At 33.5% G+C, this 17,295-nt stretch overlaps 1 protein-coding gene and 1 long non-coding RNA gene across 2 annotated transcripts in view; one reads left to right on the top strand and one right to left on the bottom strand.

The window, feature by feature from the left end:
• The window catches only part of adamts9 (ADAM metallopeptidase with thrombospondin type 1 motif, 9), a 33,163-nt gene extending 28,986 nt beyond the window's left edge, over window positions 1–4,177 (top strand). Inside the window, exons 27-28 of the mRNA XM_073825306.1 lie at window positions 1,616–1,777; window positions 3,399–4,177. Coding sequence (XP_073681407.1) covers window positions 1,616–1,777; window positions 3,399–3,587 — 351 coding nt within the window. The 3' untranslated portion in view covers window positions 3,588–4,177. The remainder of the gene's footprint in view (window positions 1–1,615; window positions 1,778–3,398) is intronic.
• A 343-nt stretch (window positions 4,178–4,520) lies between these two features.
• On the bottom strand, window positions 4,521–11,629 carry LOC141293278 (uncharacterized). Its single transcript, XR_012340699.1, has 3 exons — window positions 11,565–11,629; window positions 11,275–11,302; window positions 4,521–8,370 (listed from the first exon to the last, which is right to left on the bottom strand). It is a non-coding gene; the product is annotated as an uncharacterized lncRNA (long non-coding RNA).
• Between the last annotated feature and the right edge of the window lie 5,666 nt (window positions 11,630–17,295).

The following is a 17,295-nucleotide window of genomic DNA, read 5'->3' as shown; positions in this document are numbered from 1 at the left end:
AGATATATGTTTTACATCAAATACTAGTCCTGTTACAGACCCAGGAACAGAATGACATCTAAGGTGTTGATCTCGCCAGTACATAAAGTCTCTAAGTCATCCAAACAGGAGCATTTCCTCTTTCTGATAAATGCTGCTGTTTCCTTCATGATATCCGTGCTTTAAATAGTCTGTAGAATTCAAAGAACAGCTAAATATTGTGCAGTATTTGGGAAGCTCTTCCTTTTTGTCTTAAAGTAGGTTTTTGGAGACCTTTCGAAAAGTGCTTCCTTTATGGCTATATATAGTTTGCGTCCTTCCAAGTGAAAAATTGAGGAATTGAATGATTGCAATATCACATTCCGTTCATCTATCATTCATCTCTCTATCTATCTATCTGGGCTGGGTTTTGACACAAATTTCACAATTCGATTAGATTTTGATTCACAAGCTTGCAATTCGATTCAATTCTGATTCAGTTTGATTAAATATTGATTATTTTGGGTATATATCAGGTACAGAACATGGCAAATTTTCTCAAGGATAAACATCTCTTAACTAATGCTGTAAAATATACATGAAAGTCTGTTGGTGCTACATTACTATAATACTGAAGTTTAAAATGAACAAACACTTAAATTACAAACAAGTTTTTATCAAAATAAAGTTCTAATACTAACTTCACAATTGCATAATTATATTTTGACTATATTTGTACTCCAATTGGTGTATACATTTAGTAATATGCTAATATCTAGAGTTAATTTTTCTAGCTGACTAACAAGTTCATGGCCATCAATGTTTTTTCTGAGGTAAATTTGACATATTGTTTACAAGCTGTTATATTGACATCTTTTCGCGGTTGAAACACTGATTGAGCAATTACATGTGACAGGATGTGGATTACAGTAAGTTGGTACTCTTTCTTTTAACATACCTTCAGACGCTCGTCTTTGTTTATTTCGTGCTGAAACTAAAAAAGCGGGAGAGACGATCAGTTCAAGTGTTGCTTCTTTTAAACTGAGGAGCTACAGTTCACACTAAACAGCGCCAAAACGGCATTTATTGTTTGAATATTGCAATAAAATTGACAGAATTTGAAATCATATCAAAAGTAACAAAGCACAAAGCTTATTGCTATTTATTGGATGGGTGGCGCTCTACAATGTTCCTTTCATTAACTGAAAACAGCCTAGACTGATTGATTCATGGGATTTAAGAACCAATATCGTTTTGGTAAATAAGAGAAATCAATATTTTTACCCAGCCCTACTATCTATTTATGTATTTATTTATCTATCTATAGAAGTTGGGGCAATTTAGAATGATTTCTGAAGGATCATGTGACACTGAAGACTGGAGTAATGGCTGCTGAAAATTCAACTTTGCCATCACAGGAATAAATTACATTTGAAAACATATTAAAATAGCAAACAGGACAAACAACATGGAAATACCTGCTTCTTGATTCTCAGTCATAATCTTTCTCATCAAAGGAGTCAGTGTTGATTAGTGTTTATGCATTGATGTATATTTTCTGTCAAGGCTAATGGGATGTGAAATTGGTCTATTGAGAATGTGCTTGTGTGGCCTTTCTCTCATTATGTAGCTTCTGTTTCTCTTTCACATCTCTCAGTGTTCAAGTACCTGTGCCGGAGGATTCCAGAGGCGTGTGGTGGTGTGTCAGGATGAGAACGGCTACCCTGCCAGCAGCTGTGATGAAAGCACTCAACCCATCGAGCAACGCTCTTGTGAGTCTGGCCCCTGCCCTCAGTGGTTCTATGGCAGCTGGGGTGAGGTAAGATGGGCTGAATTGTTATTTGATTTGATTTGATTTTTTGGTGGATACAAACCAATAGAAAATATTATTATAATATTATTTTTTAAAAATATTGCTTCCAATATTATCATACCACCTAGTTTTACTCTCTGGTGAATTATATATTTTAAAAATGAATTATTTTATAAATTTATCATTGACATTTTTTTATTTTATGTTATTTTATTTTTTATATTATATATTATTATATTTATTTATTATTAAAAACACATTAAAATGACTAAAAGTGATAGAAAAGACATGCATAATGTTACAAAAGATACAGCTGAAGTCAAAAGTTTACATACACCTTGTAGAATCTGCAAAATGTTAATTGTTTTACCAAAATAAGAGGGATTTTAATTAGTTTTATTTAGTTCACATAAAAGACGTTTACATATAGTACACAAGAAATAACCAGTTTACAAGTTTACATACACTTGATTCTTAATACTGTGTTCTTACCTGAATGATCCACAGCTGTTTTTGTTTTGTTTAGTGATAGTTGTTCATGAGTCCTTTAGTTTAGAGTAGTTTAGTGTTTTTTTTTTTTTAGCATTTTTGTGTTTTTGATCCCTTGCCAACAATGACTGTATGATTTGAGATCCATCTTTTCACACTGAAGACAACTGAGGGACTCATATGTAACTATTACTGAAGGTTCAAACATAATGCATTAAGAGCTGGGCAAAAAATATGATATTTGGGCAAAATGATAAAAATGTACACATCTTCATTCTGTTCATAAGTTTTCACCCCCAGGGTCTTACATCAGTAAGTGTTTAAACCTTCTGTAATAGTTGCAGTCCCTCAGTTGTCCTGAGTGTTAAAAGAAAAAACAAAGAATTTGTGGGACCTGAAGTTTTTTTTTGAAAAACAGCGGGCAGTTTAACTGTTCAGGACAAACAAGGGACTCATGAACAACTATTGCTAAACAAAAAAACAAACCACAGCTGTGGATCATTCAGGTAACAACACAGTATTAAGAATCAAGCGTATGTAAACTTTTGAACAGGGTCATTTTAATTAATTTAACTAATAAACTAATATTTTTTATTGTGTGGACTATATGTAAACGTCTTTTATGTGAAATATCTTATTCAGGTCTATACTAAATAAAAAATAAGATGCATTTTGTATGATCCCTTTTATTTTGGTAAAATAATTAACATTTTGCAGATTCCGCAAGGTGTATGTAAACTTTTGACCTCAACTGTATCTATTTCAAATATGTTCTTTGAACTTTCTATTCACCAAACTTTCTATTTCCACAAAAATATTAAGCAGCACAACAGTTTCCAACATTGATCATAAGAAATGCCTCTTGAGCACCAAATCAGCATATTAGAATGAGTATGAAGGATCATGTGTTTGCTGTTCAGAGAAAAGTACAAAGGGATTTGAGTAAGATAGGCCAAAATATCTTATTTTGTCTATTTGAATGATGTTTTAGAAGTGTCAACACTATGAAAATTAGACGTCATATATGTGCTCCAAGCCGTCTTTTAAAAATGTACTTTCAGAAAAATGAAATCTGTTAATGAAACAAGACTTTCACTCTTTCTTTTCTCTCACCCATACTCTGTTTCTGCCTCCCTAGTGTTCAAAATCCTGCGGAGGAGGGATAAAGACCCGGTTGGTCGCTTGTCAGCGGCCCAACGGGGAGCGCTTTAACGATCTGAGCTGTGAAATTCTTGACAAACCACCCGACCGAGAACAGTGCAATACTCAGTCCTGCTCTATTAACCCTCACTGGAGCACAGACCAATGGAGCTCGGTACGCTCGTAACTATTTTAACTTTTTCCCTTCATAAGTTCTCATTCTCACACCACGCGTTGTTTCTTTACACTCAAGACATGAAGAAAAACTGAAACTCAGATGGTTTGATCTTTGAGAAAGCAAATAGCTGGGTTTAACGTTTGCTGCTTCTTAACGAGTTTCGGTTGCACTTAAAGATCTACCAAACATGCAGTTAAATATTGTTGTAGAGTTCTATTTCCTGACTGAAAAAGTGAGCATCTCTTTTGGTCGATGTGTTTTGGTTTGAATGCTATTTTTTCCCCGTTTAATTTTCTATGTTAGGTTTCTTTTGCAAATGCAGCTGTACTTTGGATAAATACAAATCATTGTGACGCCCTTTGTTGTGGCTTGTGTTCAAAACACAGTACAGTTGTATATATTATTTAGAATACAAGGGCAGCAACGCTTGTATTGCTCCACTACAGAGCTGAAACATCTGGCCACAGCAGTTTACTTTATTATATTGAAACTATCTCATAATTCATTTCTCATTTCAACCATACCTCACATGAGCTAGCCATTGACCTTTTATAAATTTATGATGGTGCTTTTTCAGTACAAGGGAGACTTTATGTGAAAATCTGTGTATAGTTGCTATATTTTTGTATATTTAAGGTAACAGAAGTACATTTTTAAGTAAATATAAAAGTTGTGATGTAATCTGAAATCAAATGTAGTTTTGTGTCATTTTATGTCTGTTGATTTGCAATTGTAACATGATCTAGGTTATTTACAAAATCAGTATTTTTTGTATAAAGCAACAAAAACATGTTTTAGTCTAGTGTGTAAAATTCCTCATTGCATTCCCTCAGACCCAGGGAAGGCCAGTTTTTTTTTTTTTTTTTTTTTTTGTCAGTTTGCTTGTTGGCCAGTTACTTATGTCTACCTCATTCTTAAAGAAGAGCCCCACATATGTCTTCCATCCATTTTTTATATTTGTGGATAGTGATAATAATGCTAAGCTATCCTAAAAACATCCATAAGCAACCATTAAATGCTTAATTTGATCTCTAACCTTTAATGGATATAATAGTATATTCAGTTAAGGTCAAAAGTTTACATACACCTTGCAGAATCTGCAAAATGTTAATTATTTTACCATTCAAATGTTTACATACACTTGATTCTTAATACTGTGTTGTTACCTGAATGATACACAGCTGTGTTTTTTGTTTGTTTAGTGATAGTTGTTCATGAGTTCCTTGTTTGTCCTGAACAGTTAAACTGCCTGCTGTTCTTCAGGAAAAAATCCTTCAGGTTCCACAAATTCTTTAGTTTTTCAGCATTTCTGTGTATTTGAACCTTTTCTAACAATCTCTGCATGACAATGACTCATATACAACTATTACAGAAGGTTCAAACGCTCACTGATGCTTCAGAAGGAAACATTATGCATTAAGAGCCGGGGGGTGAAAACTTTTGGAATTTGAATATCAGGGTAAATTTAACTTATTTTGTCTTCTGGGAAACATGTAAGTATCTTCTGTAGCTTCTGAAGGGCAGTGATAAATGATAAAAATATGATATTTAGGCAAAATAAGAAAAATGTACACATCTTCGTTCTGTTCAAAAGTTTTCACCCCCAGCTCTTAATGCATCGTCTTTCCTTCTGGAGCATCAGTGAGCGTTTGAACCTGCTGTAATAGTTGCATATGAAATAAATGTGTGTCAAATACACAAGAATGTAAAAAAACAAAACAAAGAATTTGTGGGACCTGAAGGACTTTTCTGAAGAACAGCGAGCAGTTTAACTGTTCAGGACAAACAAGGGACTCATGAACAACTACCACTAAACCAAAAAAACAAAATTCAATTTTTATAAATTCAAGTATTATTTCTTCTCGTGGATTATATGTAAACATCTTTCAAAATAGGATCCCTCCTATTTTGGTAAAATAATTAACAAGGTGTATGTAAACTTTTGAACTTTTGATTTAAAGAAACATACAGTGATGTAAAAAAGTTTCCCAACGCAAAAAAATCATAAAATGTCTGTTTATTACATTATAATTGATTTTATCTATTAACATCCTAAGAACTATACTTTTCACGGGGCCTACTTACTTTTTCACAGCACTGTATTTATACAATTTAATATTATTTTTTTTACAAAGACACCATGGTGCTAGTGTCTATGGTGCTATTCCCTTTCACGACATGGTCTGTTAATGTAACCAGACTGAAAATGAACCGGTTTCAATCAAATGGCAGTATTGATGAAGGTGTGCATGAACATTTCTGTATATTATTGTATGTATTTGTATTTATTTCTGCTGCCATATGTTTGTGTATATTTGTTTGAACCTGTTGATGATGATGGTCAAATTAAACAAGCTTTTCTTTTTCATTTCTTTTTATATTATTATAATAATATGGTTTGAAAAAGTAGGCAAGGTTTTGGAATTAACAATACTAGTTGATTTGTGAATTAGTCTAGAAAGAAAATGACTTTGAATGTTAACCGGGGGGTTTTCAAAGAGCATTTAAGAGCATATGTTCTCAATATGAAATGAATCAAAGAAGGTACAAAATCACTGAGCATATCTGTTTCATGATGTCAAACTAATTCTGTGTAACTTCTTTTGTATTATCCTGCTGCTTTATTTCATTTCTCGTCTGAGTATTGAACATCTGTATGAACCATAAATTGGGATCTTTTTTGGTGCTCACTCACCTCACCTGTAGACGAAGTCTACAACCGCTGTCTATTTCCTTTTGGACAGCACAGGATATTAACCAGCCCTGATGGCGGTGATATGGTCACAGTCAACCGACTGAGCATACATCAAAATAACAATGACAAGGTCATGGGGGGCCAAGGATGGCCTTTGATCTGTCGGAAGGTCTTTACCAGCCTTCTAATCAGAATGGACGCACTTCTCAGAAAGAGTTTTATTCTTATGGGAAAAATGAACCGCAAGGGCGATGGCCCCACATTACATGGAGGCCTCTGCGGCCTGGATATCTGTGTGCAGTTTGATACTTGGAAGTCCTCACGTTGGAATGTAGTGAGGCACGTGGCCAAGTACGTTGCAATGCCTGGACTGAGCTTTTATGGCAACATTTGAAAGGAAAACAAGGCAATTGGTCCAAACAGCCAAAAAAAGTGGGTTTAATCTGATCAATGAACTGAGGAGTGCCAGTTACACTTTTATGGTTTTTGATTGCATTGGAATATTTGTATAATTATCACAAATATACAGATGTACATTTTTGACGACAAAAAAAAAATATCATATATACAGTTATCATTTGAATGTTTTCGATTGTGAATTTGATGAAATGTCAAAACAGTTCACTCTAGGATGCAAAGCTTCTGCATTTCAGGATTGTGGGTGGTTTTTAGATCAAGGGAATTTTTAAGTAAATGACCCTACATTGGAATCCTTTTAAGTGTAAAATTTAGTCATTTGCGCTCATTAAATCAGTGGTGCATTCATTTAGCAAGGTACATAAATTCTGTAAACAGTATAGCAGCATTCCTCACTTTAACTGCGACTGAAATACATGTCTTGCCATATGAAAACAAACTAAATGATTGATATGGCCCCTAAATATTCACACATTTGTAAAAACCTTTTCAGATGTCAATAATTAGATCTTTATTGACGTTTCATATCAACAAAACTAAGTATGCATCTTTTACACTTGCATAAAATTCCACATTTTCACACTGTAAAATTCTAAAGCAGAGTAATCAAGTGTATGATTTATTATGAATCGATATCTATGGATTTGTATTAGTTATTAAACAATGGTACATGGAGGTCTTGCTTTTAAGATAAATGTGTATTTTGTATATTTTTTCTCTGTGATTTTCTGTTATTTTGCTGGCGCTTTTGTATAATATGTATTCATTTGAACCAACTGTATATATTTTGGTACTGTAAATATTTGTAAAATCAAATATATATATATGAATGTTAACCCAAATGCCCAAGGCTTTTTTGTTCTGTTTTCCACGTGAATTCCATCACTTTATATACAACTGTGACACAGTGACTTGCTAGACTTGCTTGAAAAAGTATCCCCAGGAACACATTATCCAATTGGGGAGTTTGTGTTCTCTTAGTTCCTGTATTTGGTGAATGCATGCTGGGAATGGACTCGTTCAACTTCGGACTTGTCGCATCATATCCATCCTCGCTCTATGGGGCCCTTTGATTATCCGTTCCTCTTCCATCCTGGGGTCTAGGGAAGCCTTTTTCTCTCTTTTCCCTTCATTGGCTGGTGCCAGAAAATGTCACTGTTTCTTCAGCTCAGCAAGCAGATGTAGCGACTGCCATTCATTGTAATTCAAAGACACTTTCTTTCGCTTTTGATACTGTAAATAATATTTGTATATCATGTATTATGTTGTCAGTATGTTACACTGTAAATGTCCATATGCTAATTCTCCACATAACATGATGTGCTGTCAAAATGGTAATAAATTTGAACATAATTACAATGATTACCACAGGATTGATCTGTTCTTTTGTTTACTTTGACATGCCCATAAATTCACATAATCAGTTCGTAATCAAACATAATCACCTCAAATGATACACTAATTAAGCTTGTGTTTATCAAGCGGTTGGATTTCACTGTAGCTTTTTCCCCCCTTTTTGCAGTGCTCTGCGTCCTGTGGGAGAGGATACAAGTACCGTAATGTGACTTGTGTCAGTCACTCGGGGCAGCCAATCCCAGAAGAGAACTGTCTGCACCTGCCCCTCCCACAAAAGCAAAGGCGTTGCAGAGGCGGGAGGTGCCCGAAGTGGAAGACGGGAAGCTGGGGAGAGGTAAAACTCATACTTTATTATATATTACACTGTGTGTGTGTTTTCTCAAAATTTAGTGATAGAAACTCGAAATTGCGGAAAAAAAAGTCAGAAGTGAGAAAGTCAGAATTGTGAGTTTATATATAATATAAATAAACTTGCAATTCTGAGTTTTTTTCTCAGAACTGCTTGATACAAACGCGCACTTCTGACTTTCTTTATCAGAATTGCGAGATATAAAATCAAAATTGCGAGAATGAAACTCAAAATTGCGAAATAAAGTCAGAATTGCATTATACAAACTCACACTTTTGACTTTTTTCTCAGAATTGCATGATATAAAGTTGAAATTGTAAAAAAAAAAAAAAAAAGTCAGAGTTGCAAGTTTATATACAGTAAAATATAAATAAACTCACAATTCAGACTTTTTTCTCAGAATTGTCCAGGAAAAAAATTTAAATTGAGAGAAAAAAAGACCTCAAAATTGCAAAATAAAGTCACAATTTTGATAAATAAACTCACATTTCTGAGATTAAAATCAGGATTGCATATTACAAACTTGCATTTTTGACCTTTTTTCTTAGAATTAAGTGACATAATCTCAAAATTGCGAAACATTTCTGAGAAAAAAAAAGTCACATTTCTGAGAAATATAATCAGAATTGCATTATACAAACTCACGCTTATGACTTTTTCTCAGAACTGAGTGATATAAACTCACAAAAAAAAGTCAGAAGTGAGAAAGTCAGAATTTCTTGTCACTTGACTAATTTTTTATCAGAATAGTGGAAAAAAATTGCGAGAAAAAAAAATTGTGAGGGGAAAAAAACCTCAAAATTTCTAAATGAAGTCACAATTCTGATGAGTAAACACTTCTGAGGAATAAAATCAGAATTGCATTATACAAACTAGTTTACGCGAGATATAAACTTAAAATTGCAAGAAAATAAACTCAAAATTGAAGTCACAATTTCTTACAATTCTGAGAAATTAACTCACATTTCACATTATACAAACTTGCATTTTTGACTTTTTTTCTCAGAATTGAGTGACATAAACTTAAAATTGCGAAATAAACTCACAATTCTGAGAAATAACCTCATATTTTTTGAGAAAAAAGTCACATTTATGAGAAATAAAATCAGAATTGCATTATACAAACTCACACTTCTGACTTTTTCTCAGAATTGAGTGACATAAACTCACAATTGCAAGTAAAAAGTCAGAAGTGAGAAAATCTGAATTTCTCAGCACTTTTTTTTATCAGAATAGCGAGATACAACCTGAAAATTGCGAGAACAAAACTCAAAATTGTGAGAAAAAATATATAAATTTCGAAATAAAGTCACAATTCTGATAAATAAACTCAAAAAATCTGAATTGCAGTATACAAACTTTTTTTTCCTCAGAATTGCGAGATATAAACTTAAAATTGCAAGAAAAAAAAACTCAAAATTGCAAAATAAACTCACAATACTGATAAACAAACTTACATTTCTGAGAAAAAAGTCACATTTATGAGAAATAAAATCAGAATTGCATTAAACAAACTCAAACTTCTGACTTATCTCTCAATTCTGAGAAAAAAAGTCAGAAGTGAGAAAGTCAGAATTGCAAGATAAGACCTCAAAAAAAAAAAAAACTCAAAATTGCAAAATATAAACTTGCAAAGTCACAATTCTGAGAAAAATAAAGTCAGAATTGCATGATACAAACTAGCACTTCAAAATTGTGAGTTCATAAATAATATAAATGAAATCAGAATTGCAGGTTTATTTCTTGCAATTCTGAATTTATAACACAAAAATGTGAGTTATTTTTGAGAAAATATCCTTTTTTTTCTCCCTCATTATTGGACTTTGTAACTGAGTTTAATCTGTCGAATAATATGATTATATATTAATATTGAAATGAGTAAAATTAATCCCTTTAATTCATATATTAATCTTAATATTAATGCTGTGGACAGTTGTGCTGCTTAATATTTTTGTGTAAACCTTTATACATTTCTTTTTAGGAATCTTTAAAAACAAGTTCAAAACAACAACATTTTTTTCAAAATAGAAATATTTTGTGAGAATATAAAACCTAACCTGTCACTTCTGATCAATATACTGTAATGCATCCTTGTTGGATGAAGGTATTCATTTCTTTAAAAAAATGAAACCAAACTTTTGATTCTAGATCATCAGAAGCAGCAAGATTTAGAGATTTACATGAGCAGACTGCGTAGTAAATAATTGAAGAGAAGGAAAGCAGATATGCAGAAAAATATGTGTATTTGTATTGCACAGCATGTCCCAATTTCACAGAGTTAGAAAACCATTAAAGCCCTTATTTATTCTTCACTTTACACATTCATTTATGCATACTTACTCATTTGCTCATTCATTTGAGCACTGCCCCACCAAAACCAAATATATTAGAATATAGAATATTGTTCTGTTTCTCCAAATGCAAACACATTTAGAGTGTAAGATGTGCTCAGAGTCCACTCACTGTTTTAATATATTTCCCAATGGGATACACATAGCACTCAAAATCTCTTTTTTCTATGAAAATTACTTCAATACACAGAAGATCTCTGCCTGTTATTTCAATCAACAACCAAACACATGAACAAACCCAGCATGATCTACACACCATGACCAATATTTAAACCCATGTAAATGAATGGAGAGCCAATGGAGATACTGATATTATGCAAATCTCAGTATCATTTCATTCGATTGCACTTATATTTTGGCTAAATTTCAAATTCATCTTCTGTGTTTACCACAAGCAGACTTAATGATACAGTAAAAGCATGTGGATGGCATTCATGCTGTGGAAAACCCACCAAACATCACGTTTACACAACTTTGTCTGTTAAACACAATAGAATAAGCATTCCACAGACATTAGTTCATTTTTACCTCATCCTTGGTTTTCCAGTGACCCCAGCTGAAAAACAAATACTCAAAACATTCAGGTACAACATCACTTTTTTGAGATTTAACAGAGCAAGATTGTTCAAACCCCTTCACATACTAGCTTTATTCTCTTCATTGTAATCCCATCCGTACCTGTCATCACATTTTGATTTATGACGTTCAGTGGAAGTAATTACTATCTGAACAAACTAGAGAGCAGCTGTGATTTGTTAAGACTTAAAGTATGTAAACAGAAAACACAAATGTAGAATTGATGAGCTCCATTAACCCACCTGTGTCGTTCTCCATAGTGTTCATCATCGTGTGGAAATGGACTGCAGCATCGTGAGGTTTCCTGTGTCAGTGGTGACGAGCGCAAGACGCAGGAGTCTAAATGTACCCGACTTATTCGCCCGCCCTCTACCCAGCCTTGTCGGGTCACTGATTGTGTCTCCCACTACAGGTGGGACAAAGGAGACTGGAAAGAGGTGAATATGTGAGAGTGAAATTAGTGTGCATAAGCATAAGAATGCATCTCAGAGATTGTATGGGAAAACTGTAATAGAGCACAATAGTGACCACTGTCTTTGGTTTTAGAAGTATTTTTTTTTTCTTTAAAGGGATAGTTCACCTAAAAATGAAAATTCTGTCATAATTTAACATGTATGGCTGTTCTTTCTACTGTGGAACAGAAAATAAATTTCTGTCCATAAAATGGAAGTCAGTGGTAACCAAAACTATCCCTTTTGGGGCAAATTATGCCTTTAAATTTTCTCCACGATGATTTCAGAAAAAAAATCATGATAAAAGCAAAAAGCATGCACATAGAACATTTGTCTACTAGTTCTGTTGGTGCCGTTTTGTTGAACTTGGCTAGTAATTAAGGCACTTTTTTGAATACTTTTAGATACAATGGTTTCTTCCACTGAATGAATTGTGATTGTTTTATCTTACAATTCTGACTTTTTTTCTCAGAATTGAGAAAAAAATTAATTCTGAGAAAAAAGTCAGAATTGCAAGTTTGTATCACGTAATTCTACCAACAAAAAAAAAAAAGAGAATTGTGAGATATAAACTTGCAATTCTGACTTTTTTTCTTGCAATTGCAAAGTTATATCAACTCACAATTCTGAGAAAAAAGTCAGAATTGCAAGTTTGTATCACATAATTCCAAAAAAAAAATCTGATTTGCAAGATACAAACTTGCGATTGGAAGAAAAAAGTCAGAATTGCAGGGTATACTCTCGCAAATGCTTGTTCTTAAAAAGAAAAGTATCGGAATTCTCCGAAAAAAGTCTGAATTGCAAAAATAAATGTCAGAATTGTGAGATATAAACTTGCAATTGCGAGAAAGAAAATCAGAATTGCAAGTTTATATCCTGCAATTCTGACTTTATATCTAGAAATTCTGACTTTATAACTCGCAATTGGAGGTTTATATCTCACAATTCTAAAAATAAAAAAGTCAGAATTGCAAGTTTGTATGATGTAATTATAAAAAGTCAGAATTGTGAGTTTATATCCCACAATTCAGGGGGGATATAATCAGAATTGCAATATATAAACTTGCGATTGCAAGAAAAAAAGTCAGAATTGCGAGTTTATATCCCATAATTCTGACTTTATATCTTGCTATTCTGATTTTATGACTCGCAATTCTTACTTTATAACTCCCAATTCTGACTTGATAACTCGCATTTCTGAGAAAAAAAGTCAGAATTGCGAGTTTGTATCACAAAATTCTAAAAAGAATCAGAATTGCAATATATAAACTTGCGATTGCAAGAAAAAAAAAGTCAGAATTGCGAGTTTATATCCCATAATTCTGACTTTATATTTCGCAATTCTGATTTTATAACTCACAATTCTGAGAAAAATGTCAGAATTGCGAGTTTGTATCATGCAATTCTAAAAAAAGAATCAGAATTGTGAGATATAAACTTGTGATTATAAGAAAGAAAGTCACAATTGCGAGTTTATATATCCTGCAATTATGACTTTATAACTCCCAATTCTGACTTCATAACTCGCATTTCTGAGAAAAAAAGTCAGAATTGTGAGTTTGTATCACATAATTCTAAAAAGAATCAGAATCGCAATATATAAACTTGCGATTGCAAGAAAAAAAGTCCGAATTGCGAGTTTATATCCCATAATTTTGACTTTATATCTTACTATTCTGATTTTATGACTCACAATTCTGACTTTATAACTCACAATTCTGACTTCATAACTCGCATTTCTGAGAAAAAAAAGTCAGAATTGCGAGTTTGTATCACATAATTCTAAAAAGAATCAGAATTGCAATATATAAACTTGCGATTGCAAGAAAAAAAGTCAGAATTGCGAGTTTATATCCCATAATTCTGACTTTATATTTCGCAATTCTGATTTTATAACTCACAATTCTGAGAAAAAAGTCAGAATTGCAAGTTTGTATCACGTAATAAAAAAAAAGTCAGATTTGCGAAATATAAACTTGTAATTGCAAGGAAAAAAGTCAGAATTGCGAGTTTATATCCTGCAATTTCGACTTTATCACTCACGATTCTGACTTTATATCTCGTAATTCTGACTTTATATTTTATAATTTTAAAAAAGTCAGAATTGCGAGTTTGTAGCATGTAATTCTCAGAAAAAAGTTTGTATCATGTAATTCTAAAAAAATATAAGAATTGCAAGATATAAATTCACAACTGTGAGAAAAAAGGCAGAATTGCGAGTTTGTATCACACAATCACACACAGAGAACTGCTAAAATATCTAAGTATAACTTTTCATAAAAACCTCTAAAAAAGGGGCCTTTGAATATTGTGTTGGACAGTTGGGGGTTCTTTGAGTCAAAAAGGTTGAGAAGCACTGGTCTACAGAAAAACTTTTCAGACAACAAAAACTGTTCCGTAAACCTCATATCTGGGTCATCTAGCAGCATGGAATCAAAGCACTTAAAAGAAGTGTAATTAGTTGAGTGCACTGCTCTGGAGAACACCTCCACTTCTCCCCCCTTCACACCAGACACAGGCAGCTGGAGCCTATTAGAGTAGCTCACTTTGCCTGTCGGATGCTTGAGGGGCCAAGTTGCCTCGCACAAAGCTTGGTGCTGCTCACTGTCAAAAATTTACAGCATATGACAGGATTCCCAGAAACAGGTACCTCGCTTCCCACTTTCTTTACTTTCTCTGCATTTGAAGTTAACCCTATAGTGGGGATTCCAACCTGGGTTTGCAGTCATCATACATTATATTTTAAGGTGCACATAAGTTTTTTAGCCTGGTTCTCATAAGAGTACCTGGAGATTATAATATCATTGGACCCATTAAATATAATTAAATATAAAATTAATAATAGTGATAATAATATCATTGGACTCTACATATAGTGTGACCCATCAAATATAATAAAATATAAAATTAATAATAGTGACAATAATATAATTGGACTCTATTTATTTAGTTTTTTTAATATAAAATAATAAACAAAATAATAAAGTGTTGTAGTAGTATTATGTTGTAAAATAAAAAGGGAATATTATATAAAAATACAATTATTTTACAGAAAACTTAAAAGGATTCGTTCACTTTCAGAACAAAAATGTACAGATATTGTACTCACCCCCTTGTCATTCAAAATGTCCATGTCTTTCTTTCTTCAGTCGTAAAGAAATTATGTTTTTTAAGGAAAATATTTCAGGATTTCTCTCCATATAATGGATATGTATTGTGCCCCCAAGTTTGAACTTCCAAAATGCAGTTTAAATGCAGCTTTAAAGGGCTCTAAACAATCCCAGCCGAGGAAGAAGGGTCTTATCTAGCGAAACGACCGGTTATTTTCGAGACAAATTGACAATTTATGTATTTTTCAAACTCAAATGCTCATCTTGTCTTGTTTCTGCTATGCGCGCATGCGTAGTCTGTGTGATCCGGGTCAATACAGTTAGGGGTCGGAAAAACTCCCATCTCGTTTTCTCCCCCAACTTCAAAATCATCCTACATCACTGCAAAAGTACCGACCCAGTGTTTAAAAAGTGAACATACAAAGAACATAAAACGCCCTTTGCAAAAAAGGTAAAACAGCGTTGTAGGATGATTAAATTAAAGACGAAAACGAGATGGGAGTTTTTCGACATACCCTAATTGACCCAGATTACACAGACTAAGCATGCGCATTGCAGAGACAAGACAAGACGAGCATTTAAGGTTAAAATGATATAAATGGTCAATTTGTTTTGAAAATAACCGATCGTTTCGCTAGATAAGTCCCTTCTTTCTCGGCTGGCGTCGTTTAGAGGTCTTTGTAGTTCCGTTTAATCTGCATTTTGGAAGTTCAAACTTGGCAACATACAAATTAATTATATGGAGAGACATCCTGAAATGTTTTCCTCAAAAAACATAATTTCTTTACGACTGAAGAAGAAAGACATGGGCATCTTGGATGACAAGGGGGTGAGTACATTATCTGTAATTTTTTGTTCTGGAGTAATCCTTTAAAAATAAAACTTCAAACTTAAATTAGCAAGCTTTTATTTTGGCGGGTTGCCGGGAGGTACGTAATGCGAAAGGTGAGCGGAATCGCGGACGCGCACGGCCTTCGGTATACGAGCTAAAGAGCGTTCAGTGAAAAGCGTCAGTGAATGAAATGTCACGTTTTTGCAAAACGGCAGCGAATAGCCTAAAGTTATGCTTTTAGTTCGAATAGAAATTATGCAGTATTAAAGTTTGTCGATCTAAAATGGTAATTGTACATTAACAGCTGCAACCATATCGGTACGCAAATGCGCGCTCTGAACTTGTTTACAAGGTGCATTTTCTTATTTTGGTCGTGCATGCGGACCTGCGGACCACTATGTGCACCCCTGAATTATATTCATAGCTAAAGCTGAACTCTACCGAAATACAAAGTGTATCTCAGTAGTAGTTTTCAAAGAGGTGCACGCATAAAACCCTTAAATTGTAATGTAATTTCGTTATCCTGTTGTTTGAAATCGGTGCACTCTTTTCTGGATTTCCTTAACTTTAGTGCAGCAAAACATGCGGTTCTGGGTACAAGTTTCGAGCAGTTGTGTGTTTGGACAAGGATGAAGATGAGGTGCATGAGACGTACTGCATGAACCAGAGAAAACCGGCTGATAAGGAACATTGTAATTTACAACCCTGTGAGTTTATCTGGATTACAGGAGAATGGTCAGAGGTGAGAAGAAAATTATTTAAAAATTTAATTTGTAAATAATTTGACAATTGAAGTTCTGTGCCAAAAGATGGTTTAAATCTTGAATAACTATTAAACAAATTAATATATGCAATTTGTAAAGTGTGCATTTATGATTCACTAATGGCAAAGATAATTAAAATTTTTAGACTGTGGATTTGGTTTTGTTTCTATCAAGGCTGTTTTCCATTTTAGTGCTCAGTCACCTGCGGTCAGGGATATCAGAGAAGGTTGGTGTCCTGCAGTGAGGTTCACGCTGGGATTGATAATTATGAGTACAGTCTTAACTCTTCATTAGACTGCCCCGGCGCCCCTCCTGAGGACATCTTGCCATGCTTTCGGCTGCTTTGTCCCTCCCCACACACTTGGAGAGTGGGTATATGGGGGCCTGTGAGTTTATTAAAGTAATTATTCATGATCTGAATTTGTCTTTTAAAATGTGCATATTTCAAGAATGTCCAGGCTGCAATTAAAATATGTAATTTTTTATAAGAAAAAGTTTTTGATTAAAAAAAGAAAAAGTTGATATGCAGTTTTGCTGAATTTAAGACTTAATATATACATAACTGAATAATTATACAATATTTAAAATTCTAATAAATTACTAAATGTTTTTACCAAACCATAATGTCTGTTTAAAATAGATGTTTGCACATATATCTCCTTTTTGCATATTAGTGCTCTGCAAGCTGTGGAAGTGGTTGGACAGAAAGACAAGTCCAGTGTATATCAGCAGAGGGTGATGTTTCTGAAAAATGTCCCTCCTCCTCCAAACCTGAAGAACGGAAATCCTGCATCAGTTCTTCTTGTGAGTAACAA

This window comes from Garra rufa, chromosome 20, assembly GCF_049309525.1.
Source record: "Garra rufa chromosome 20, GarRuf1.0, whole genome shotgun sequence".
Lineage (NCBI taxonomy): Eukaryota > Metazoa > Chordata > Actinopteri > Cypriniformes > Cyprinidae > Garra > Garra rufa.
This window is presented reverse-complemented; position numbering and strand designations above follow the sequence as displayed.